Source organism: Rhincodon typus, chromosome 23, assembly GCF_021869965.1.
Source record: "Rhincodon typus isolate 14 chromosome 23, sRhiTyp1.1, whole genome shotgun sequence".
In the NCBI taxonomy this organism is placed as follows: domain Eukaryota; kingdom Metazoa; phylum Chordata; class Chondrichthyes; order Orectolobiformes; family Rhincodontidae; genus Rhincodon; species Rhincodon typus.
The window spans coordinates 9730719-9757654 of record NC_063354.1 but is presented as its reverse complement, the minus strand read 5'-3'; the positions used below and the strand labels follow the sequence as shown (position 1 = coordinate 9757654).

The 26936-nt window shown below is 38.9% G+C and overlaps 1 protein-coding gene across 7 annotated transcripts in view; it reads left to right on the top strand.

The window, feature by feature from the left end:
• LOC109914772 (endonuclease V) overlaps positions 1–26936 on the top strand; it is a 101070-nt gene that overhangs the window by 24039 nt on the left and 50095 nt on the right. For 4 of the 7 annotated variants that reach the window (XM_048610660.1, XM_048610661.1, XM_048610662.1 and 1 more), the window contains exons 6-7: positions 8150–8218; positions 8990–9118. In XM_048610660.1, the coding sequence (XP_048466617.1) occupies positions 8150–8218; positions 8990–9118 (198 nt within the window). Of the gene's footprint in view, positions 1–6521; positions 6858–8149; positions 8219–8989; positions 9119–26936 lie in introns of those variants that run through there. The other 3 variants (XM_048610663.1, XM_048610664.1, XM_048610666.1) reach the window with 3 other exon arrangements.

Here is a 26936-nt window from a genome sequence, read left to right as displayed (position 1 = left end):
CAACTCATCCCTCACACCCCGTCCCCGCAATAACAACAAAAACAGGATTTCCCTCGTCCTCACGTACTACCTCACCAACCTCCGCATCCAACTCATCATCCTCCGGCACTTTGGCCATCTGCAATCTGACCCCACTACCAAAGACATTTTTCCCTCCCCACCCTTATCTGCTTTCCGTGACTCCCTCGTCCGCTCCACACTCCCCACCAGCCCCACCACCCCCGGCACATTTCCCTGCACCCACAGGAAGTGCTACACCTGCCCCTACACCTCCCCCCTCACCCCCATCCCAGGCCCCAAGAAGACCTTCCACATCAAACAGATGTTCACCTGCACATCTGCTAATGTGGTATACTGTATCCGCTGTTCCCAATGTGGCCTCCTCTACATCGGGGAAACCAAGCGGAGGCTTGGGGACCGCTTTACAGAACACCTATGCTTGGATTGCAACAAACAACTGCACCTCCCAGTCGTGAACCATTTCATTTCCCCCTCCCCTCCTTAGACGACATGTCCATCCTGGGCTTCCTGCAGTGCCACAACGATGCCACCCGAAGGTTGCAGGAACAGCACCTCATATTTCGCTTGGGAACCCTGGCAGCCCAATGGTATCAATATGGACTTCACAAGCTTCAAAATCTCCCCTCCCCTGACCGCATCCCAAAACCAGCCCAGCTTGTCCCTGCCTCCCTAACCTGCCCTTCCTCCCACCTATCCCCTCCTCCCACCTCAAGCCCCACCCACATCTACCTACCAGCCTCATCCCGCCCCCTTGACCTGTCCGTCCTCCCTGGACTGACCTATCCCCTCCCTAACTCCCCACCTACACTCACCTTTACTGGCTCCATCCCCGCCTCTTCGACCGGTCTGTCTCCTCTCCACCTATCTTCTCCTTTATCCATCTTCTGTCCGCCTCGTCCTGTCTTCCTATTTATTTCAGAATCCCCTTCCCCTCCCCCATTTCTGAAGAAGGGTCTAGACCCGAAACGTTAGCTTTCCTGCTCCTCTGATGCTGCTTGGCCTGCTGTGTTCATCCAGCTCTACACCTTGTTATCTCTGGCCTACTCTTGTTCCTTGTTCGTATATTCAATGAGATCTGACAATGTAAATTAGTGAGTAAGATGGTGTGGAAAATCTGTTAAGAGTACAGCATTACATTGGTATGCATCACAGAGGTGTAATCTTCACAATGTGTGATGAGGTAGAGTGAGGATGACGAGGGAAGCTTCCAACAGATAAACTGGAAAAAATGATTTAATTTTAAGCCACAAAAACAAAGTTGCTGGAAAAGCTCAGCAGGTCTGGCAGCATTTGTGAAGGAGAAAACAGAGTTAACGTTTTGGGTCCGGTGACCCTTTCTCAGAACACTGAGTTCTGTTTTTTCTGAGACTCTGTTCTTACCTTCACAGACCTGCTGAGCTTTTCCAGCAACTTTGTTTTTGTTCTGATTTACAGCATCCGCAGTTCTTTTAGTTTTTATTTAAATCTTTATGTTGAGTTCTTTGTCCTCTCTTTTTACTTCTACTAAAATTTCGGTATAATAGTTTTATATACAGAATAATTTATGAATTGTTACCAAGCTTAGATGCTTGACTCATGCCTATCTACGATTACAGATACACCACCTGTATCCACCACACTGCACAGCTTTCTCACTATATAACGTATGAGACACATTCATTATTTATTTGAAGTATTGAGCTTATTGTTTGTTTTCATTTTCTTTGTCAGCATGAATCAGAATTAAACACAGAATTAAACGCTGGTTTAGAATATTAATAACCTGTGGTACTTAGAAATAGACCATTTGGCTCAAGCAGTCAAGCTTGGTGCTTATCCTGCATACAAGTAGGTCTCTTAATCTGATTTGTCCACCCTGTAACCATATACCATTATTCCCTATACTCAACTACTTACCTAATTTATTCTTGAATGATGACATGGTTTCTGCTTCACTTGTTAACTTGAGAACCATCTCATGTTTGTTAAAATTTTTGTCCATTCAATTATCTTACATTACTTTCTACCTTCTGGATTACCTGCTGCACCTTCAATTTTAGTATTGTCTACAAATTAGACACCACTCCCTCTAGTCATAGGCCCAAATCATTGATGCACACATTTGATGGAAGTCATCCTACAACAGAACCCTGTTGAGCACCGGTACCCACTCCCAACCTTTGAGAAACTGATCTTGAAGTCTTCTCTGTTTCCTCCTCCTAATCAGTTTAGTCCTGTAATTCTTTAACTCCTAATTGACACCAGTTGTTTCCTCTACATTAATTTGTCAAAGGCTTTCTAAGCATCCATTGAATATTACGTTACTGTATTTCACCATCCATAATATCAGCCACCACTTTGCAGAGCTCTTGCTAGGCTTGGTCAAGCTCAATCGTCCTTTCTGAAATCCATGTTGACTACTTTAAATTATTTTCTCTTTGGATAAATATTTAGGAATTGCATCTATAATTAAGGATTTAAGTTTTCTTTCTGCCACACATGTTAAATTAATTGACCCATTGTCACCTGGGTTAGTTCTATTTCTTTTGGAAAAAGGATACCATATTACATCGGTTACTTTCCTCTTCTCCCAGGTGGATAAAAGCCTCTACATTGTGTTATTTTGCCAGTTTCCGTAAACTGTTTCACTGTTGGATAGGACCTTTTTAAATGAAATAATCTGATGCTTAAGTTGATTAAGTAGGAGATAGTGATAGGTAGATCTGAATAAACCTTGTCTACAACACCGTTAGCTAAATAAAAAGGATGTATAGGTGAAGAACCAAGTATATATGCTTTAAATGACCAAGATTTACAAAGTACCTGACAATTCTCATTCTCAAGCTACCTTGTAATAATACTTTATGTTTTATTTTCTATGTTTTGTCCAGTAATGAGTTTCTTTACAAGCCTGTCGGCAGGATTGTTTAATTTAGTCGTTGCTGAGGAGGAACAATACCTCCAGAGCAGTTGATTACAAAAGCACTCTTGTTCATAAATTTACTGTCAAACTTCAGTAAAACCTTACTTTTAGAATCATTATTATAGCAAGTGAAATGAAAGGGGAAAGTAGGTTACAGCAGAAATAATTCTTAAAATTTCAGTAGTCATCTCATCCAGAATGCAATGTATCAGTTAGATGAAGCCACGTCACCTTTAATAGTCTTTAATCTTTGTACATTTTCACCTTTCCTTTCTTCCCACTTTCCTGCCTGATAATTTAAAGTACTTGTCACATCTTAGAACCATAGAATGAGCCCATTCAACCCATTGATTCTGTGTCAGCTCTTTCCAATAGCACTTCAGTTAGTCCCATTCCCCACTCTTTCCTCATACTCCGGCATTTTGCTTCTTCAAGCATTTATCCAGTTTTGTTTTGAAGGCGACAATTGAATCTATTTCTATCACTGTTAGGAAGGAGCTGGGGCATATTGTTTGTGCAGTTGGTAGCTTACGTTTCAAAGACTGCAATCTGATGATAAATACTAAAGAGCAAGTGTAATATTAAAGGAATAAATTTCATTGTCCTTATAGGTCCCATATTATATGTTTTACTCAATGTTGCCTCTTCTCCTATTATGGCCTTACATTTACTGCTTTTCTGGTCTAAATTAGTTTAGTTATCAAGGGCAACACTGGAATTTTTTTTTTATTTCAACACCAGAATGTAAGTGGAAGTTTAGAATTAGATTCACCAGGTCATTCATTCATCCTATCAACTGAGCAGTTGAAGACCAGCTGTGACAGACACCAAAGAGTAGTCTGTTCCTTCTGTAGAGAATACAATTTGTACTTTCATCCTTTCCTTACCAGATTGCATTTGACTTAATTATTTGTTTAACTTTTGTAGTTACTATATCACGGGAACATTGCTTTCCTCCACCACAGCCATTATGAAACTTCTTTCCCCTCACTACAAATCCCACCAATCCTAATTAGTTTTCTTCTGTCATTTAGAGCCAGATCCTAAATGGTAGCAATATGGTTTTGTTACCAGACTAGCAATCCAGAGACCTGGACTAATTATTCCGAAACATGAATTAAAATCCCAGTGAAACAGGTGGGGAGTTTAAATTTGGTTAATTAAATGAATTTGGAATTAAAATGCTTGTGGCAGTAGTATCACTTTAGTAGCAGTAATGGTGATCATGAAACTGTTGGATTATTGTAAAAGCCCATCTGATTTGCAAATTCTTTTTGGGAAGGGAATATGATCTGGTCCATATGTAGCACCCACAACTGCTATTTGATGTAGCCTGGAAGACACTGAGTTATATACCACAACAAAGAATTATAAGGATAGACCACCCAGCATTGACCTGGATACTGAACACAACAAAGGCACACCCAGTACAGTCAGCCCTTCAAAATCCTCCTCACTAATACCAAAGCTTTTGTCCCTCATGAGGGAAAGCTATTCAATATTATTTAAGCAACAGCTTGGTATAGTCGCACTCACAATCATGCCTTACAGGCAATGTTTCTGACTTCTCCATCATCATCTCTGGTTGTGTCCTGTCACACCAGCCAGGACGTATCCATCAGATGTTGTGGTACTGTGGTATACAGTCTGGAGTGAATGGCTGTGGGAGTCATTAAGATTGATTACTCACAGCATCAGGTCATACAGGGTCAAGAAAACTCTTGCTTATTATGACCTACTACAGTCCTCAATTTAGTGAATCAGTACTCCTCACACGTTGAGCATTACTTTATAGAGAAACTGAAGGGAGTAAAGGAATATATTCTGGGTGGGTGCTCACAGTGACTTGGGTACACCACAGTTGACTGAGCTGACTGAATTCTGCAGGGCATGTCTGCCAACCTGGCCTTTTGGCAGATGGTGAGAAACATGAAGACATTTATCAGACTTTGTGAGACATCAGCAGCAGAATTATATGGCACCAGAACCTATAACTTAATGGCCTGGCATATCGCTCCCTTTCTAACATTTATCATCGACAAGGGGAACAGTTGTAGTCAAATGAGAAGTGTAGAAGAATATGCCAACAGCATGCAAGATATACCTAAAAATAATGAGATGTTGGTAGACTACATGGATGCTATGCAGTGGAAGCAATATAAGTTAGACAGAGCTAAGTGATCCCATAGCCAGTTGATACAATAAAGCTTTGCAGCTTAGCCACATTGAGTCATGACTGTGGTTGACAATTAAACAACTGACCAAAAGGGGAGACTCACATTATCCATCCGCAGTGATGTGGGTGCCCAGTATGTCAGTGCAAAAGACAGTGATGAAACACATGATGAGTGGTAGGACCCTGGGAAACGCTGAGGAACAAAGGGAGCTTGGTGTGCGCGTCCCTTAAGGTAGATAGAGAGGTTTAAAGAGGCATTTGGATCCTTGCTTTTATTAGCCGAGGCATAGAGTTCAAGAGAGGGAGATTATACTGGAACTATTTAAAACATTGGTTAGGCCGCAGCTAGAGTATTGTTTGCAGTTCAGGAATCCACATGATAGGAGGGATGTGATTGAAATGGAGAGGATGCAGAGGAGATTTACCAGAATGTTACCTGGGCTGGAGAGTTTTAGTTATGAAGAGAAATTAGACAGGGTTGTTTTCCTTGGTGTAGAGGAGACTGATGGAGACATGATTGCGATGTATAAGATTATGAGGGTCAGAGACAGGGTAGACAGAATGAAACCTTTCCCCTTGGTAGAGGGATCGGTGAGCAGGGAGCATATATTTAATGTAAGGGGCAGGAGGTTTCGAGAGGATGTGAGGGAAACAAAATTACCCACGGACTGGTGGGAATCTAGGACCTAGTGCCTATAAGGGTGGTAGAGGCGGAAAGCGTCATAGCATTTAAGAATTATTTAGATGTGCACTTGCAATGCCAAGACATACAAGGCTATGGGCCAAAAGCTGAAAAATGGGATTAGAAGAGTTAAGTGTTTGTTTTTGACCCATGCAGACTCAATTGGCTGAAGGGCCTTTTTCTATGCTGTAGATCTTTATGACTTTATTTGCAACCATCTTCAGTTGGAAATGCCATGTGGATGATCTATCTGTGTCTTCTCTTGAGTCCTTCACCATTAGATGCCAGTCTTCAGCTAATTTAGTTCATTTCACTCTTTATTAATAAACTGTTGAGCACACTAAATGCAGAAACTTTATGGATATCCCAGTGTAGTATTGAAGATCTGTGCTCCTGAGCTAGCCAGGCCCCAATGCAAGCTGTTCCAGTGCATCTACACTACTATCTACCAGTGGTGTGGAAAATTGCCCAGCTATGTCTAATCGAAAAAAAGCAGAACAAAAATGATGCAGCCAATCCTGCTCTATTTGATACGTCGAAACGTCGGTGAAATATTGAAAGCAAGGTTGGCAGTACTATCAATTGACATTTACTCACCAGTAATTGGCTCATCGAATCTCACTTTGTGTTGTACCAGGATTAGTTAACTTCATACCTCATTATAACCTGAATTCAAATGTGAATAAATGAGCTGAATTCCAGAGGTGAGATAAAAGTGTCTTCCCTTGATATCATTGCAGTATTTCAAGCAGTGTGGCAACAGGAAGATTGAAGACAGTGGAAACTGGAGAGAAAACTCACCACTGGCTAGAGTCTCACTTAGTACAAAGAATAATGGTTGTGGTTATTGAAGGCTTATGACCCAAGTCTCAGGACATCTTTGCAGGAGGTCCACTGGGTAGTGTCCTAGATTCAACCATCTTCAGCTATGTCATCAATAGCAACTGACAGGAATCTTTGAGTAAGTGGTTGAAGAAGCTGACACACCACCACCTTCTCAAGGGCAGATAAGATGGATAATAAATGTTGGCCTTGCCTGCAGTGACTATCTTGAATATTAAAAATAAGCACTTTTATGAAATGATAGGACTTTTAGCAATTAAGTAGCACAGTTGGTTCTGAAAAAATATCCAGCCAAATTTTGAAGAAATGAATGAAGGATAAACAGAAATTACTGAAGAAACGTAGTGAGTCTGGCAGCATATGTGGAAAGAAAGCAGTCTTAATGTTTCGAGCCCACTGACCCTTCTTCAGAAATGATAATAGCTAGTAAACGGTAGTTTATGTATTGAAGATGGGGTGTGGTTGTGGGGGGAGAGGAGTAAGCGGATAGATGGAGTCAGAGCACAGAGAGTAAAAAAAGGTTAGACAGACAAAGGGATGGCACGTAATAAACAAGGGAAGAAAAGCTGACAATGGAGACAATGAGTAGGTGAAAATGGTAGGCTGTGCTGAAAGCAGCCACTGTCCTGACAGGGCCTGAGAGTTGGAGTTGGGTAAAGAATTTGGAAGGAGGTATTCAGGCTGTACAGTTATTGAATTTGATATTGAGTCTTGAAGGCAGTAAGTCCCAACTAGAAGGTGAAATGCTGTTCTTCCAGCTTGTGCTGAGCCTCGCTGGAACACTGCAACAGGCTTGAGGCAGAAATGTTGGCCAGAAAATGCTGGAGAAACCAGGCAGGTCGACAGCATTTATGAAGAGAGAAACAGGTTCAATGTTTCGAGCCCTATGTGTCTTTTTTTGTTAGAACTCAGTATAGTGTTTCAAAATAAGACTGGAAAATTTATCAAAAGATAAATTGAATCATAGAACCCCTACAGTGTAGAAACAGGCCATTCAGCCCAACAAGTCCACACTGCCCCTCCGAAGAGCATCTCATCCAGACTCATTCCCCTGCCTCTGCATTTCTCATGTCTAACCCACCTAACCTAAACATCCCTGGGCACTATGGACAACTTAGTATAGCCAATCCACCTAGCCTGCACATCTTTGGACTGTGGGAGGAAACCCGAGCACCCGGAGGAAACCCACACAGACACTGGGAGAATGTGCAAACTCCACACACTCACCCAAGGCTGGAATCAAATCCAGGTTGCTGGCGCTGTGAGGTAGCAGCGCTAACCACTGAGCCACCATGCCGCCCCAAATGCTTGGATCCTCCCCAGCGGGGAATTGAACCCCGGTCTCCCGCGTGACAGGCATGGATACTAACCACTATACTAACAAGGAAACAGCATGGATGTTCTGTAGCCATGTTAAGGGAAAAGAATTTATTCATTGTTGCTTAAATCAAATAGTCGTGTGATTATAAAATAACGGATACTTCTTATAAAACTTTCCTTTTATTAGCATGGTGTTGTTTTATAGGCTAAAGACCTTCAGAAAGGAGGAAGTGCATTTTCATTAGTTGGAAGTTCCGGGAAAGTTTTAGGAATGGTAGGTCTGTTGTGTATGTTGTATGTGCAGTGCAAATGGTTCCAAATGTCTTTTTCGTGCACTGTATTTCAATAAAATTGACCCAAAATATAACCACTCTAAGAATGAATTTACAGTTGAAGCATTTATTGCAGGTAGCTTAAAAACTTGCAAGCAATCATCTAGATAATGTGTTAGGAAATGCATTTTGATGAACAGAAGCATTCATATATAAATACATAAAAATACTCAAAACACTCAGCAGGTCAGTCAACATCCACAGTGAGAACAAGCAATTAACATTTCAGATGTAGACACTTTATCGGAACCATATGTTACAACAGTGATTAAAAACAGAAATTGCTGGTGAACCTTAGCAGGTCTGGCAGTATCTGAAGAAGGAGCACTGGACTCCAAACGTTAACTCTGCTTTTTCTCCACAGATGCTGATGGAACTGCAGAGTTTTTCCAGTAATTTCAGTTTTTGTTTCAGATTTCGAGCATCTGTAGTTCTTTTGTTTTCTGTTGCAATAGTGAAATAATTTCTAAAGCACTTGCTTAACTGTAAACTACTTTGGGTCATTCTGAGGTTGTGAAAGGTGTAGTATCAATTCTTTCTTAACAGATAACATAACACCTTTCCAACATTCCTGAATTAACAATCACCAATAAAATTGCAATAATACGCAAGTGATCACAAAGCTATAAATGCAAATGTTCAGAAAGCCATATCAATCATTAATCTCGTTAATGGGCTTACTCTAATTTTATATCTTTGTTTACTTATGCTAGGCTCTTAAAAGCTGTGAGAAAAGCACTAAACCCATTTATGTATCCGTGGGTCACAGGATTAGTCTGGACACTGCCTTACGTCTGACTCATTCCTGTTGCAAATACAGGGTACCAGAACCCATTAGGCAGGTACGAATTAATGTTTTATATTTGGTTTGTGTATTAAGAAATAATAATGTAATTAGAAAAATTACTATCTTTTAAATCAAAACAGTAACTTTACACTATCATTGATATAGTAAATTTTGCAAAAAGAAAAAATTGCAGCTATATATCTAATTGTCAAGTTGAAACATTTCAAAGCATATTACGTAATAAATTATTTATAAAGTATAGTGATTTGTTACATTAGCCATAAAATGGCAAAGAAGTGAATGATCTATTCAGTTGTTTATATTGTATTGGTCAAAGCAATGGAAGAGCCGCACAAAACAGGCTTAGGTTTATCTTTTCATTCAAAGAATGTCACCTTTGATAATAAAACACTCCTTCAATATTACACTGGAGTGTCACCGTATTTCACTTTTTTTTTAAACATATTATGAGGTCAAACCCTGATTTGAGGTTTGAAACCAGATCATTTTACCCCTAAAATGAGAGTGCTACTAACTGAACCAACACAGTGGACCAAAGAGCCTTTTCAGTTGACTCTAGCATGTCAATCATATGTATCTGACTGAGCACAGTAATATTGGTGAGGAGCGAAATGAGTCTTTTCACATTCAACATTATATGATTAATGCTTCATTTTCTCTACAACATCATTTTGCTGCTTAGATTTGTACACTGGGTTTTAGGTAATGGGTTTTTATATTTAATGTAGAATGGTTTCCATCTGAGAAGTAAAATATTGACTTTCAAAATTTTGATTTTCATAATAACATACTAAATTTGTTAACTTACTCCACACTTCATTACAAATTCATAATTTAATGTCAGACAGTTGTGTCCCTGAAATTAAGCACCATACATTAGTATAGAAATTCTTAAGTGGGTATGTTTGACATGATTTTCTGTATCACTTTATCAGATGCAATAAGCTATTTATTTTAAATAAGCTAATGACTCTTTAATAATAGAGATGAATTTCATGTATACTTTAAAAGTTTGTACACTAATGTCTCTATGAGAGGTTTTGTATATAAAACAGCCATAAGAAAATAAAAATAATTGCATTCACCATCTCACAAACCCAGAAACTCCCTTTCTCTTTAGGCTAAACATCACCGAGTGTGGTGACACAGTCATACTTACTTAATTTCTACACAGCGCACAGTTTCTATTGGCAACATTGCTGTACCAAATAAAATGAATGTAAACAGTTTGTGAGGGGGCTACAAGTATGATTGAATAACACATGCAATATGTATTATAGAAAGTACTGCAGAAAGAGCTAAAGTTAGCAACTCAACTGCGCTATTCAAATGTTCAGAGTTAACTTCTGCTTCTCTTAATTGATTGACATATGAGTAGAATGGCAGTCCTGTTCCTTACACATTACAATGCTTAGATATTCTCTGATATGATAACATGTCACTGTTTGTTATATTATTTCACTAGCAATCTACTTTGAGCACTACCGTAGCATTTGTCAGTATACTAATATTTTAAAATTTCATATAGTTTGCATGCATTATTTATTATGAATATATGTCTCTTATTGATTCAGAACATAAATTTACAAAAAATAGATTCTGAAAATGTTACTTATTTTTCATTCTGTTTTATGTGAATTAGTAAATGTAATGCAAATAAATACCAATTTTAACAGTCATATGAAATGCTGTAACAGAACACTTTATGAAAATTTTATTTAGCCCACCATCTTTTTTACTCAAAAATCAGAATATTTGCAACTATCGTACTTTCAAAACATGCAACAGGAAATTCACTGAAAAGCAAGCACCACAAACATTGGAAAGGTAGTAAGTGCAGAATTTTATAGGAATCAGGGTGATTTCAACCACTCTACAAGCAGAGATAATAAAGGGGAGAGTAGTCTGGAAATTTTACAGTATGCACCAATGTTCCTTCTAAGCAGTGTGGCTGCTCGGAGCCTGGGAGGCACACGCAGCTAGAAAGAAGATTAGAGGGAACCTTGGTGTGTACAAGGCTCCATTCTGATCTAACATATAATAAAGGAGGGAATATTGCTAGACCAATTAATAGGAAATGGGACATAGCTTTTAAGAGAGTAAGGACTGGATTTTTGCACAGACTCCAGAGAAGTTAAAATTTGTTAGGTGGGAGCCAGCAGGGGAATGGGTCAAAGAGTGAGGGCCATTTGAAGTTAGTGCCTTAGCCCCTAGTGTGGGAATCAGAAACTTATGGAGTATAATTAAACACTTTTGAATTGCGGAAAAGTTCAGTTAAAATCTCAGGATCTAAAGTTTTATTTAAATCTCTGTTTATTTAAACATGAAAAGATAGGTTGTTGTTAGTTTTAAAAGAAGACCTCTGCTCAGTTAATTTATTTGAGAGACTACCCAGTATGGATTAGAAAAACAGAACATTACTATCTATTCCTGCATTTTCATTATCGTTCTTTGTTGATGTTCCAACTGCACTGTCATTATGCGCTGAGGTCTTTATGAATGCTTGACTGTGTTTCAAAAGCTACAGAAGCACCAACTCTGACAATGTGCTGACTTCACATTTTAATTGACAATTTAAAAGGTGTATTAAAGGACTAGCTGTTCTGATTTGGTTACTGAATAGAACTTTTTAAAAAGTATACAACAGGTTGAACACTTGAAGGGATTTCAGGTATGAACATCTTTCAGTATCAAGGCTGCATGAATGAGAATTCTTGTTAGAAGCCTAGTTTTGTTTCAACTCCACATAGTTCCTAAAATCCATGCATGGTTGATATAGTATGAGTGGCAATGAAGGAGCCATGGGAGCATACGGGTCCATGGAGTGGAATGGGTGAGTTGTGAGGTGTGACAACTGAAGAGCCTAACATCTTCTAAAACAACTGGAACCAAGTCCCAGAGAAACACAGTGGGCCTTCTAAGTAATTAATCTATGTAAACGATTTGGAAGAAAAATACATGGTTACTAAATTTGCTGATGATACAAAGATAGGTAGGGAAGTTATTTCTGATGAGGGCATAAAGTGTATGTAAAGGATTTAGATAGGTTAAGTGAGTAGTCAAAAAATTTGTTTCTCGAGTATATTGTGGGAAAATGAGAATTCGTCCATTTTGGTGGGAAGGATAAAAAAGCAGTGTATTCTTTAAATAGAGAAAGATTTGAAAAATTCTGTGGTACAGAGGAAGCTAGGTATCATGGGACAAGAATCTCAAAAAGTTAGTCTGCAGATGCAGCAATTAATTTGGGAGCCAAAAGTACTGTCGGTGTTTATTGCTAGGGAAATGGAATATAACAGCATGAAAATTTTACGAGAGCTGTATCTTGTGTTGGTGAGACCTCATCTGGAATACTGCTTGCAGTTTTGGTCTCCTTACTTGAGATAGGTTATAATAGCTTTAGAAGCAGCTCAGTGAAGATTGACACAACTCATCACTGGGATGAAGGGCTTATCTTATTCAAAAAGACATTTTGGGACAGTTTGACTGAAAGGTGACCTCAGTGAAACTTGTAAGAGCTTGAGGGGTCTTGACATGTTGGATGTAAGGAGGATTTTTCTCTTTATGGAGGGACTACACCTAGAGAGCACTGTTTAAAAGCAAAAGACCTCCTTTTTAGGATGGTGATGACAAGAGTTTTTCTCTTAATGGTTCATTGATTCTGTGGAATTTTCTGCTCCAGGGAACAGTGGAGACAGTGTTTGAATATTTTTAAAGTCTGAATTAGTTAGATTCTTGATTCACAAAGGAATCTAAGGGTATAGGAAATTGAGGCCACAATCAGAGCAGCCATGATATTATGAATTGGAAAAGCAGGCTTGAAGGGCTGAATGATCCACTCCTGTATCCAATTTGTACATTCTTGTTAACATCTGAATTTAACAGATCAATTTCAGGTCAGGAGGTCGCAACTCATAGAGTACCACAATGATTATTACTTGGATTTCAGCTAACTATAGTCTACATCAATGTCTTGGATGAGGGGACCAATTAAGGTGGGAGGCGAAATATTTAAAAGAGTCCTGAGCATCAACATTTTTACACACAGGGGTTTGTACATGGAATGAACTGCCAAAGGAAGTGGTCAATGCAGGTACAGTTACAACATTTAAAAGGCATTTGGATAGGAACATGAATAGGAAAGGTTTAGAGGGATATGGGCCAAACACAGGCAAGTGGGACTAGTTTAGCTTGGGAAACTCAGTCGGCATGGACAAGTTGAACCGAAGGGTCTGTTTCTGCGCTGTATGACTGTATAAAAATTAGCTCAGCAAATAAACTATCAGGAGGCCAGAACAGGGCTGTAAAGTGATACCTACAAGTTGAGTGATTGGGAATATATATATGGCAGGTGGAATACAATGCAGAGAAATGTAAAGTTATCCACAAAGAAGAATAGAATTTTTGAAAGAGAGAGATAGTGGGAAATGTTTTAACCGAGGCACCTTGACATTTTTGTACACAAGTTGCAGAAAGTTAGCACTCAAGGAGTTAGGAACGAAAATGCTACATTTAACTTTATTGCAAGGATATTGGCATATAAGAATAAAAAAAACCTTGTTGCACTCCCTCGTGTGACCATGCCTGAAATACTCTTGTGCAGATTTCATCTCCTGAGGAGGATATACTCGCTTTAGACAGCGTACAATGAAAGTTCACTAAACTGATTTGGATGATGAAATTCAACGATGAGAAGTGATTGAATATATAATGCCTAAGGTTGATTGAATAAATAATGACTTGATTCCCTAGAGTTTAGAAGAATGAAAGGTGATCTCATTGAAACATATATAATCCCCTTGAGAGGATTAACAGCACAGATACTAGGAGGATGTTCTTACCAGTTTGGGACTCTGGAACTAGAGAGTGCAGTCTTATATTAAGGAAAGGAAAAGCTATTTGTGAGATGAGGATGGTTTTTTGTTCATTTGGGGATTGGTGAACTTCTGGAATTCTTTAACTCGGATCACATAGATGCTTTGTATTGAGCATATTCAATCCAGAGATTGCTATACTTCTAGATACTAAGAGTGTCAAGGGATTTGAGGATTTTACAATAGCAGTAGAAGATCAGTTGTGATCTTGTTAAATGGGAGAGTTGGCTCAAAGAACGGAATGGTTTACTCCTGGTCTTATTTCTTATTTTGTGCCCTTAAGTAGATATAATAAGCTAGTCAAGGGATTGAAAAGATAACGAGAAAGCAAAGAGAAAAATATGAAGAAATAAAAGAAAATCAGAGAATGAACCAGAATAGTAAGCAAAATAAGGCCATAAGATCTTATGCCCTGTACTGAAATGGCTGGGATGCTGAACACTAGGGGCATATCAATACTTCTGGTCCTCCTTGCAATTAATTCTTCCCTCACTCACTATTGATCCTACAAACCCCACTCCAAACCTCTGGTTACATTTAAGCAGTAAATTAGCAGTGGCAGTTCTCCTGTTATTGTGAGAGTTGGCAATGTTGGAACATCACACATTTCATGCTGCCTGGGGCCATTTTCTGCCCCAGTAGGATAAAATGTCACTGCATTCTCCCACTGTGTAGGCAGTAATACAAGTAGAAATCAGTGTGAGAAGCTAGGCTAAACCAGTACTTAGTTCAAATGCCTTTCTGTTGTGTTTCTTTTGTGGAGGGGGCTGCTTCAAGCTGAGCTAAAAGCAAATGCCATTTTTCATGTGAATTTAACAGCTGCCATTGTATAATGAACTTTGTTTTCTGAGCTAAACTGAGAATCTGTTTCTATCAAAGTGAGAATCATTAAGTCGCTGCCTGGTGCTCCTAACATTGCATGCTGATATTTAGTAATTGAGTAATAAATTACTTTTCGACAACATGTCTCTGCTTTATAACTTCAGCACTGCTGTTCACTTGATCTACAGTTGTTGTCAAGAATACTACAAAGAGAAGAACAAAGCCAAAATTAACAGGATCAGGAACAACTTTATTCTATGTATGCAATATCTACTTCTGGCAATGACTGCTAGAAATACATTTTTGTAATCATTACCAAAAGATACTTCTGAGTGTGAAACAATAGCGAAGCTTTACTTTTGATATATAAATGAGGTGTATATGAGGATGTGCGTATTGCTGGCTAAGCTAATACTTTTTGCCCAGTCCTGCTTTTTTGAGCTGCTGCAGGCTGAGATGTAGGGCCCCCACAGTATTATTAGAGAGTTCCAGGATTTTGACCCAATATAACAATGGAACGGTGATGTAGTTCCAAGTCAGGATAGTTAGTGGCTTGGAAAGAAAGTATCAGGTGGTAAATGTTTCTATGTATCTGCACAAGTGGTAGAGGTTGCAGATTTGGAAAGTTGTTGGGGCAGCCTTGATGTGTTACTGGATAACACAAAATAAATAAGGAATGTATAATAACATGCTAGGTCATTTCAAGATGAGAAATACTCTTTTATTTTACACTTTTTAGTCTTTGCTGAACATATAAGTAGCGAAAACATAAAATCCAGAGTAGAAGGACAAGAGCTGTTAGAATGAGCATTTCAAATAACTTATCGTATACTACCAAGGATAAATTTTGCACCTCTGTTTGGGAATTAAGTAAGATTCATCTTACCCTGCTGGTGTTAGGAATCTTGCCAGAAGTCTGCCTTTGGAAATGAGATTTATTGTTTTAAAGACACAGTGAGGTCAGAGCAGCAAACTGGCTGATAGGATTTCATGGTGGTCTGCTGTGATTTTTAAATGACAACACATTCTCCCAACTTCAGTCCAGGTTCTACTTCCAATTTAAAATTGGAACAGCAAAACAGGATAGATACCTGGAAAAGGGGATTTAAAATCGATAACAGGCACCTGGACTGAAATCAAAGAGAATGTTGAATTAATGAACAATAGGTGAAGGGGAACCTGTCATTGTCAGCTATTGCTCCATTTCTCTGTTCAAGATTAAATTCAAAAATCTGCTGTACTATAACTTGGCTGTTGCAGGTGGAATGACATTTTTCCCAGTTCTTTTCTGAACCTCTGCAGCTTCCTGCACAGGAAGCAAATAAAGAGGGAGTAAAAGAAGTCAATTTATCACAAGAAAGGAAGGAGTAGAAGATTATCCTGGGAAGATTAGACTAAGAAGGAAGTAGAAATGGCACGATGGGAGCGTGGCCTTTCTGTAGAATATAAGCTAGTTAAGCCAGTTTACCTGTTTCTGTGCTGTAAATTCAATGCAACATTGAACTTGATAGAGGTGTACAAAATGATCAGAGGTATAGATAGAGTAGACAGCTAGAGACGTTTTCCTAGGGTGGAGGTAGCTATTACAAGGGGGCATAGTTTTAAAGTGAGTGGTGGTAGATATAGGGGAGACATCAGAGGTAGATTCTTTAGTCAGAGTGTGGTCGGGGCGTGGAATGCATTGCCAGAGAGGGTAGTGGAGTCGGCCTCATTAGGGGCATTTAAGCGGCTATTAGATAGGCATATGGATGATAGTATAAGGTAGGGGTGGAGGTTAGATAGACCTTAGGATTAGGGTAAAAGTTCGGCACAACATCATGGGCCGAAGGGCCTGTACTGTACTGTTCTATGTTCTATGTTCTATTAAGGAAGAGGTACCCAAATAGCAGCTCCTGTGTTATCTCTGACTCTAGCATCTGCAGTTCTTACTACCCCAAACAGCTCTTTCCTGTTTTTCATTCTGTGAGTTGTATATGGTCTTGATGATTTCCAATCAAAACGTCCAGCAGGACTAAGATGATTTCACAGCATCAGTGGGAGCCAAGTCTGCAGTTAGGGAGAGTAACCGTTATGAAAGGCATAAAACAAAGAACTGTGAATTATGGAAATCTAAAATAAAAGCAGAAATTGCTGGAGAAACCCAGCAGGTCTGACAGCATCTGTGGAGAGAAAGCAGAATTAACATTTCAAGTCCGGTGACCCTTCAAAATTTGAGTTTATGAAAGGAGCCCAGTTCAATATATGGCTGTCAAAGCTGAAAGGAAGAGGCTAGCTGAGCTACAAGAGAACAAAGAGAAAATCTACTTGTGGATGCCAGCCAATATGAGGGTGAAAATGTTAATGGATAGAGGGTTTGTATTGTTTGCTGTCTTCTGGAATGAGACTTGTGGCTTCTTTGGATGGAATTGCATCTTCAGGATGGTGAACTAAGAATAATTTTAGTATGAAATAACTGCATGAAGATTGAAAGACTTTTCGGGAGGCTCAGAAAGGCCTGTTCTTCTGAATAATTAAGTAGTGTATTATGGCCAAATTTGGTCCCTGTGGAGAACAGTGTGCATCCTTTCTACAGTCAGCCTTTGAAAAGTGATGAGTTAACATGGAAGTAATCAGCCTGAAAAATGCCCATCTTTCTAAAACAGCCATCAGTGTGCAGTTTTTGGTTAAAAGGGGCAGATTTATCTACAGAAACCTATTGATGCAGTGTGTTGTCAGCATGATCAAAATAAAGAATCACCGACAAAAGGTGTAATGTGTTATTAAGAGATATTTTTACTGTGCTGCAGCCAGTTGAGAACCTTGTCCTCTTCTGCTGCTTTAGGGAATTCAGATGAGTATGCTGCCTTTGTTGTTATTTTGTATAAGAAAACTCTATTAGCTCACATATTGTGCCTGCAGTAGTATTTTGAATGGTTTCAGCACATTGTCTGTTTCAGTTTCTCTGTCTGTATAACAGACTTAACTGCTTCTAGCCCTGTGCATGAAAACTCCGCACTTAAGTGGCTTCCGTTAATAGATAGAATACTTTGATATAAACCCCTGCCTCAGATTAATTTTCATTGTTTTATCCATACGTTGAAACGATAATTTCAAATTAATAATTTCAATTCCTGACTGCCATCATCAACTACACTGGGGAGGTCAGTAGTAGCTTATAGACTATATGGTGCTGATCTCAGGATCTTGGCTCTCATTGGTAATGATAAATTATAAATGGCGACGTAGGTGGTATATTTTTTAGATTTCACAAAATTATTGCTTTTGCTTGTAATTGAACAAAAATGGTAAGTGGGGGTTGCAGTGTGAAAATAGAAGACAATCATTATTTGAAATTCAGAGGTGCTACTTTCCCCTGTACTTGTGACAGCAGAAATTAGCTCCTTGAAATTATTATTAATGTGAAGTATGTTGAAAAAGTACATAGTTTAATAAAAGCACAAGTCCATATGCGCAAATTCGATGATTCACTCAGAGAGCCTTGACATGACACTTCTAGAGATTTTAGCGATGTCGCCAAAGTAATGATGAGGAGGATCAGAATTCTCCTGAGGCTCTGCTTCAGTACTTCATCAGTATTCCTCCCACTTGGTGCATCAAGATTCTCTTGCAGTGAATCACAAATATTGATGACAATTATGCCAGAATGTAGGGCCAGCATGACTTTACCCCTGCATATGTATGACTTGTGGGAGTAGGTGGTATTTACTAAGTGATCAGATAATTGGAAAATGTGCACCAACTTGCCAGGATTTGACACTCAAATCACCAAGACAAAGTCTGTTCTTTGTTCTTTGTCCTCTACCCTAACAGGCAGGCGGAGCTTGGGTCAGTTCTCAACTGGGCTAACTGTTTTACAATTTGAAATAATCAATAATTTCGCCCTTGTGAATAAAGCAGCTATATTTCTTTGCTAAACTGCAAATAAAATTGCCTTAGCACTGCACCTCAGTAGCTCAAGAGAAATGTCCCAGAAAACTTCCATCACTTGAAAATGTTACAATTCATTTTTAATATGAAAGAAACCTGGACTTTATTACTGGCCACCTTTGCCAATACCTAAGTGACAAGTGGTTGAGTTGCTTTGTAAGTCTGAGTTAAAGTGTGGTTCAAAAGTGCAATAATTTTCCGGTCTTCATGCTGAATACTTCTGGGAGTAAAAATATAATCATTATATGAATAGTTTTAGGAAAATAAATGAGATGTAGGTAGGAAAAATATGAGTGCCCAGTGAATGGAGTACACCATAATACCTCTCTTAGAAGCACTGACGGTTACAGAAGTAGGCTAATTACCATGCTATTTAAATTTGTGACAAATTGATTATAGATTTTAAGAATTGAGCCAAATATAGTATATAATGGTGTTTAAAGCCAAAGAGTAATTTTCACCCTCACTGCCTGAGCATTAAAACTGATGGAGCAGATGACTGACTCCAGTGATTTTCTAACATTTGAAAGACAGGGTTCATTCTTTCAACTGAGAATGTCCATAAGGACCCCCACCAACTTTTACATCTGATTTCAGTGGGATAGAAATTGAGTGGATTCAAAAATGTTGATTAAGATGAAAGTTGCTCCCAGTGAAAACACGCAAGAAATCGCATGATACTGGTTTGCTTTGGCTGTTCACAATTCTTATAGGTTAGTAACAAGAATATAGCATATAGTTCTCACCTACAATGAAGATAGTGACTGTATGGTATATTGAACTGTATAATCTTTCATCAGAAGCAGTGCCACAAAATTGATGATAATATGTGCTGTACTTAAATTTATAATTTCTGTTCATAATCATCATCTGCTGGGAAAATAGATTCTCTGATTTAGTTTGGTTTGATTTGATTTACTGTTATCACATGTACCCAAATACAGTGAAAAGTTTTGAGACAACAAGGTGCAGAGCTGGATGAACACAGCAGGCCAAGCAGCATCATAGGAGCAGGAAGGCTGATGTTTCAGGCCTAGACCCTTCATCAGAAAAAGTTTTGTTTTGTGTACAGTACAGGCAGATCATAACATACAAGGACATACAGATCATTGGGTGTTTAGACAGAGCGAGGCATACAAGGTTACAGCTGCACAGGAGGTGTGTAAAAGCCAGAGAGACCCATTCAGCAGTCTAATAAGAACAGGGAAAGCTGTTCTTGAACAAGTTAGTACATGTGTTTAAGCTTCTGTATCTTCTGACTGACAGAAGAGGTTGGAAGAGAGTATTTCTGGAGTGGCAAGGATCTTTGATGATGTTGGCAGCCTTTCTGCAGTGCCAAGAAGTGTGGATGGAGTCGGTGGATGGGAGGTTGGCTTGCTTGATGGTCTGGGTTATGTACACAACTTTCTGTAGTTTCTTATGGTCCTGGACAGAGCAGTTGCTGTAGGAAGCCGTTATGCACCCAGATAAAATGCTTTCTATGGTACATCTGTAAAAGTTGGTGAGGGTCCTAATGGACATTCTCACTAGAAACAATTAACCCTGTCTTTCAAATGTTAGGTGACAAATTTGAATTCATTCATTATGAAAAAGTTCCTTTGCCACTGCACTTCAAGCCATGGTCCCACAGCTCACTGAATACTGGTACAGTGGTTTTGAGTGGAATGCATGCTAAGTAATCTATGGTGTTGTAGAGTGAAGATGTTAGACATGTTTGGATAATTAGATTCCAATGTCACCCTCAACGTTTGGGACATTTTAATATTTTTAAAAAGATAGTTGGAAAAAGATTCAAAATTATTAAGTTTGCAACTGCAACATTCTTGTGGCCAAGTTTGTAAGCAGGATGAGACCGAGTTGCCACCTGGTGGCAATGGATTTAGTAAGAATGCCCAAGAAAGGCAAGATGGTGCCTTAAAAAGCTCACTTCAAAAGAAAATCTTAGCTCCTGGCTTCTGATTTTATATTACTGTAATGAACAAAATAAGTCAGCCTTCATAACTAGCTGATCTGTACAATGCCAAATCTCAAGTTAGTGTTTTCCCCTTCCATACTACTTTTATAGTACAAAGTAATGTTTGAGCACCTTGCAACTGCATTGTGACATAACATTAATGTAACAAAATAGCTACATTTTCCTTGATATATCATAATATCGTTTGTATGTTAATCACGCATGGGATTATAATATTCGCTGTATAAATTGCACAGATTACATTTTGCGACAGAATTGTAATAATGCAGCAGTTTAATATACGACTGTGCCATATATTCAAAGCCACTGTTGAATTTGACTGCCTTATTCAAGTAAATGCTCACCAGTTTTTACAATGCATGTTCTGTTGGGTTCAGTCCAGATCTACTATACGCCAACTGGGAAAACTGGTTTGAATCAGTGCTCCACTATAAAGACCTCAAAGCCACAGCAAACATCTCATCTTACATCCATCCATTCATTCAAAATCAATGTGCTTGGGTTTGACATTTCCTGAGTTTTATTATTTAGTGATGTTTTAAATAATAAATTTGCCCTAACTTCATATTTGTCCCTGGACTCAAAGGTCCTAATTTTTGTGAACCGTTTTTGGCACAAAAGACTTTCTATTTGGGTGAGAAAATCTTATTTACTCATGAAACAGGGCAAAATTAAAGCTTTAAAATTAAATTAATATTTAAATAATTAAAAATTAAATCAAAACTTTAACCATAAAAATGTCAAATCACTTTGCTCCAATATATTTTTATGGATGGAAGTGATTGAGAAATGGTTTCAAGAAGCTAATAACAAGAGAGGAAGGGTATGTAAGTCGTCCCAGTTTGTTTTCCATGGTAAATGTGTCTGTGTTAACCTTGGGCTGTTTGATTTTCTGAATATGTCTCAAAGCCAATAAAAATGACAATTCCTGCTACCCTTTTCCATGTAGCCATTGCCTCAGTAAACTTTGTGCCATGCACAGCAATTAATTTATGATATCAGAATGGAACAAGAGAAAAACTTCGGTACATATAGTGCTTTTCACAACCTCAGGACATCCCAATGCACTTTACAGACATGAAGTACTAAATTTGAAGTGTAAGCACCATTGTCTAAGAAATGCAGCAGCCAAGTTGCTCACGGCAAAGCCCCACAAACAGCAATATTTACATTTTATTGAGGGATAAATATTGGTTGGAATACCCAGGAGAACTCTACAGTTCTTCTTCAAATAATGCGCTGGGATCTTTTATGTTCACATTAGAGTGTAGATAGGGCATTGGTTAATATCGTGTCCAAAAGGCAATTGTGCTGCATTCTCTCAGTGCTGCACTCAAGTGTCAGTCCAGATTTTGAACTCAAGGGGATCTTCAACCCATAGTCTTCTGACTTGGAGGTCTTGAGTCATGTCTGACAAAATAGGGAAGGGCACACTATCCCTGTTCAAACCAGTTCCTTGATGCTGAAATTCTGGTCAGCAAAATATTTGCATGTCCAACTCGTCACCAGGAATGTGCGCCATGGGAGCAACCTGAATGTGAACTGTGCACTTACATCATGAATCCTGGGCACTTTTCCAACAGCAAATTAGGTGGAAGTCACATTAGTTTTGCTGATTAAAATAATTTAGCAATAAGTAAGATATTTACTGCAGCACAACAAGCTGTTGAGAGTCCAAAATTATACTCTCAGACTTACTGCCTGTGTGACTTGAGTAAGTACAATGACTACGTGCTTCATCTGGAGGATATAATTGGTTGTATTCCAACTTTGTCATCAAGATGCTGTGAATAGTCAATAGCATTCATTGTTGAAGGAACATGGGAACACAAAACTTAGAAGCAGAAGTAGGCTGTTTGCCCTTTGAGCCTGCTGAGTCATTCAGTAAGATTATGGCTGATCTGGTTCTGGTCTCAGCCCCACTTTCCTTTTGGCTCCTCCATGACCTTTGACTCCCTTGTCAACCAAAAATCTGACTAATCTGATCTACCTGTCTCGAAGAGCTTCAATGATCAGCCTACGTTATTTTCTCGACAAGAGAATTCCACAGTCTAGTGGTCCTCTGAGAGAGAAAAAAAAACCCCTCATCTCCATCTTTAAAGTGAGATTCCTTACTCTTAAACTGTGTCCCCCATTTCTGTCTCTCCTACAAGGGGAACATTGTCACACAATCATCCCTGTCAAGGTCCCCAGGATCTTCTATGTTTCAGTGGGATCACCTTCATTCTTCTGAGCTCCAATGCATAAAGATCCAACCAGTTCAATCTTTCTTCACAAGATTAACATTTCAACCCAGGAATGAGTCAAGTGAATCTTCTCTAACTGCTTCTAACACAGTGTGACCTTTTTTCAAATAAAGAGACCAAAATTCCACACAGTATTCCAGACATGGTGTCACCAAGGCCCTGTGTGGCTGCAGTTAAATTTCCTTGCTTTTATAGTCCATTCCCACTGAAATAAACACCAATATTCCATTTCCCATCCGAATCGCTTGCTGTACATTTATTATTGTGAAACTTACTTTTGTGGATCTTCAAATTCCCCATGACTGCCATTTGAATTTTGGCAAATGGCTTATTCTAAACGTAAACAGTGGTTAGTACTCATGTCCTTGTTGGCTTTGTTATATCGTCAAGCCTAGCTTTGTAAGCATGATTTAAATTCTGTCTCTCGGGAAAGCTTCCAGTGTTTATTTATCCCCTTGGCTAAACAATCACTTTTATTGTGCGTCTATCAGGTTATCATTTTGGATAATGTTTGAATTGTCAAGATGAAAGGTATCTGTGAATAAAAAAGGAACACTTGAATTTTACCAGGCCACGGTTAGCATAGGCCAAATACAAAATGAAGCTCGTCCTGTTCTTAGGAGGTTCTGTTGGAGGGCATCTGCATTCGTGTTCTGCATTAATCTGCATTTGTGTTAGTATTCTTCTCCTCCACAGTAGCCATTTTTAAAATCTATTTTAGAGGTTTTAATTTCATCAGTGAGAACACTTTTGCTCCATTAGTCTAAGTGGAATTATATGCAAGCCCAAAATATGAAATGTTGGTTGTGTTTTAACTTGCTTTGCTGCACAGTGCTCCCTCTTATGAATGTCTTAGCTGCGTGGACATCTCTTTATTTTACCCATGTGTTGAAAGGGGAAGGATCCAAGTCCTGGAAAGAAAGATCTGACTCAACTGTAACCTCTGTAGTACCATGGCATTGCAATCTGAACAGCTGTATGATCTGAACTGAGCACCTCCGGGAACCAAAGTTTCAAGGTCATGGTGTTAGCAAAATCCCTGTGTTAGCTTATGTTAGGGTAAAATATCTTTTCATTAATACAAATAAAACTTGAATTTTAAAATTGGGCAGTATTGCACAAACACACACCCATTACACAGATACCCACTTAGTAATAGAGCCATTGCGTTGTACAGCACAGAAACAGACCCTTCTGTCCAATGCCATGCTGACCAGATATTCTAAATTAATCTAGTTCTATTTGCCAGCATTTAGCCCATATCCCTGTAAACCCTTCAGATTCATATACCCATCCAGATGTCTTTTAAATGTTGTAATTGTACCAGTCTCTACCACTTCCTGTGGCAGCTCTTTCCACATACACACCACCCTCTGCAAGACCTTAGGTCCCTTTTATTTCTTTCCCCTTTCACCTATGCGCTGTAATTTTGGTCTCCCTTACCCGGGGAAAAAGACATTGGCAATTCACCCTATCCATGCCCGTCATGATTTTCTATAAACCTTTATAAGGTATGTTACTGTGTAGGAATTTCTAAATTAGTATGCACTGCAAACGTATCTTGGATTTGTAAGATTCAATTATGTACCAGATGTTTATCAAAATCCTGTTGAAAGAAATTGCACTTAGTCAACATCTAAGTCTAGAAATTGGATCAATGGCATCTGTTTTCTCAGGGTGGAATCGACATTCAAGTTTCCATTATAATGGGTGGTATGCATTCAATTATCTTGCATCAGAGTGCAATCACCAGCTCACCATATTGTATTTAACTGTTCTCTAGGTGAGATACCCTGAGTGATGTCTCTTACAGTGTTGCCTCTTGCCCCCTTTTCTGTGATGTTCCATCATGCCCAGTTTAGGTAGGGAAAGTTGATTTCTAGTTTTTCCAGTCAGCATTGCCTGTTTCATGTTGTGCATGATCTTCCCCTGCTCGTGATAATGAAGCGTGCAAGTGCCAGTCTTATGAGCTATTGTGAGAATGGCATGATCAAATAGAGCACAACTTGAGATGTGGGAAAGTGAGTGTTGTCCTTTATGAAGATGATTACTCAGTTCAATTTGAGCACAAGAGGATCTGTTGCATGTTGGACACACCTGTAATGTTGGCATTGACTCCCGAAGCTTGGGTTACCTGATGGCAGTTACTACTGTTGCTAAAAGAAAGTGGCATTTTCGATAATGGGACTGCCATATAGAGTGATCTTGTGCCAAGTTCTGCCATGTTTCAGGGCCAATGTGAAAGTATTCACTGTGACATGTATTGTGTCCTTTTAAGGTTTTTTTGACCTCTATGTGAACATTTTCCTTCAATTAGTTCACCCAAGAAGAGCCATTCTGCCATTTCTTTCTGAGCTCTCTTAAGCAAAATTTGGATTGTGGTTATGCCTCAGTATTAATCTGCAGACAGGATCTTATTGAAGTGGTTTGTATGGCTGGAGTAAACTATCCACGCCTCGCAAGCAGATAAGCGAGTAGGAAAGACAACTTTCTGCACTGTAGGGATTCTAACATAAACACTGGCCTTAGCTATTCTGGCATTGAATTTATTGCCAATGTGAGCCACTCTAGAGAGAGCGCTGTTGAGGTAAATAGATTTGTCAACAGATTCAAGCCTTGTACCTTTGACTGAAATAGTTGACTTTTGACAGGTAAGTGTAGGTACAGTGTGTGTGAGCAGGAGTAGGAAGTGGAATAAAGTTTGCACTAATTGTAGGAGCGTGATGGATAGTCGGGAGGACGGTGTTTTGTGAAGGTATGAGTTAAATGAAATGTACAATTCTTAACAACTCAGCTTGGTCCCTTTAGGCATTGCAGCGTCACCTTGGGAGAGAAATTCAATGAGCTTATCTTCTTAGTCATATTTTCCTAATAGTGTTAGAAATGTTGTTTGGAGGGCTTTCTGTACCAGCAACTCCTTTTTTCCTGTCCTCTGAAAAACCCCCAAAAGCAGCACTGGAGAGCCTCAGGGCTCAATCTACAGACCTTACAGCCATTTCTTTGTTCCAGTACATCACCTGCTGTCTGCAGCCTTGCACACTAACCCTTTGAGAGATGCAGGCTGCATTTAAATAATGTTGGAGAAGCCCGATTCTAAGGTAATACCAATAAGCTAAATAGGTCCCACTTCCTTCACCCATTATAATGAGCTGTACTAATTTCATATGGTTCCTGCTTTAAGTTGAAAAGGTGTTTGGCCTACCCTCTGCATGCACATTTCTAAGCCATGTGTTTGCAGCAGGAATAAATATTTGACATATGAGCTTATAGGGATATTGAACTTCCATTGGGGATGGAGTGGACCTTCTACTCATCATGTATCATAACCACCAGTGGAATGGTTGCAAATGGCCTTGTACATCAACCCTTCACTGGAGAACCCTTTTGTCGAAAAATGTTATGTATTTTTTTTAATATGCAAGGACTTCTGGTTGGTGGCTTCCCTTGTAGGCATTGAAGCAGTAACCAGTCATCCACCAGTTGCAAACAGCTGCAGTTATGTTGCTGGCCACAAGAGGGTAGTACAGTATTTCCTGCTGAATCATTAAGTTCATTAAATATTTAATAATATAATTAATCTTATTTTAAAAAGTTCAATTTTTGTAGAAAATAAATCCAAAAATGTCCGATGATCTAATTTCTTGCCCAAGTCAGAAGTGACAGAAACCATTAAATAAAACGAATGTACCTTTGTGAATTATGAAAAACAGCAATTTCAGACGTAATCAACTTTTAAAGCGATATCTTCAGGGAATCTAAATACATTAAACTCCAGGATCTGTCACGTCCGTAGCAGCCATTGCATTTTTAAACTGAATAATTTATTTTGCATATTTCTGTAAAGGACTGCATAAATTTTTGCAAATTGAAGAAAATTCAGAAGGCTTAACATAGTGTTTATATGGCATTAGGCAGAACGTGTAACAATATGAAATGTCACGTGATATGTTGTTTACATAGCTTCCACTGTGATGCTGGTTAGCGTTTATTGTGGTCTTTACTACTGTATGT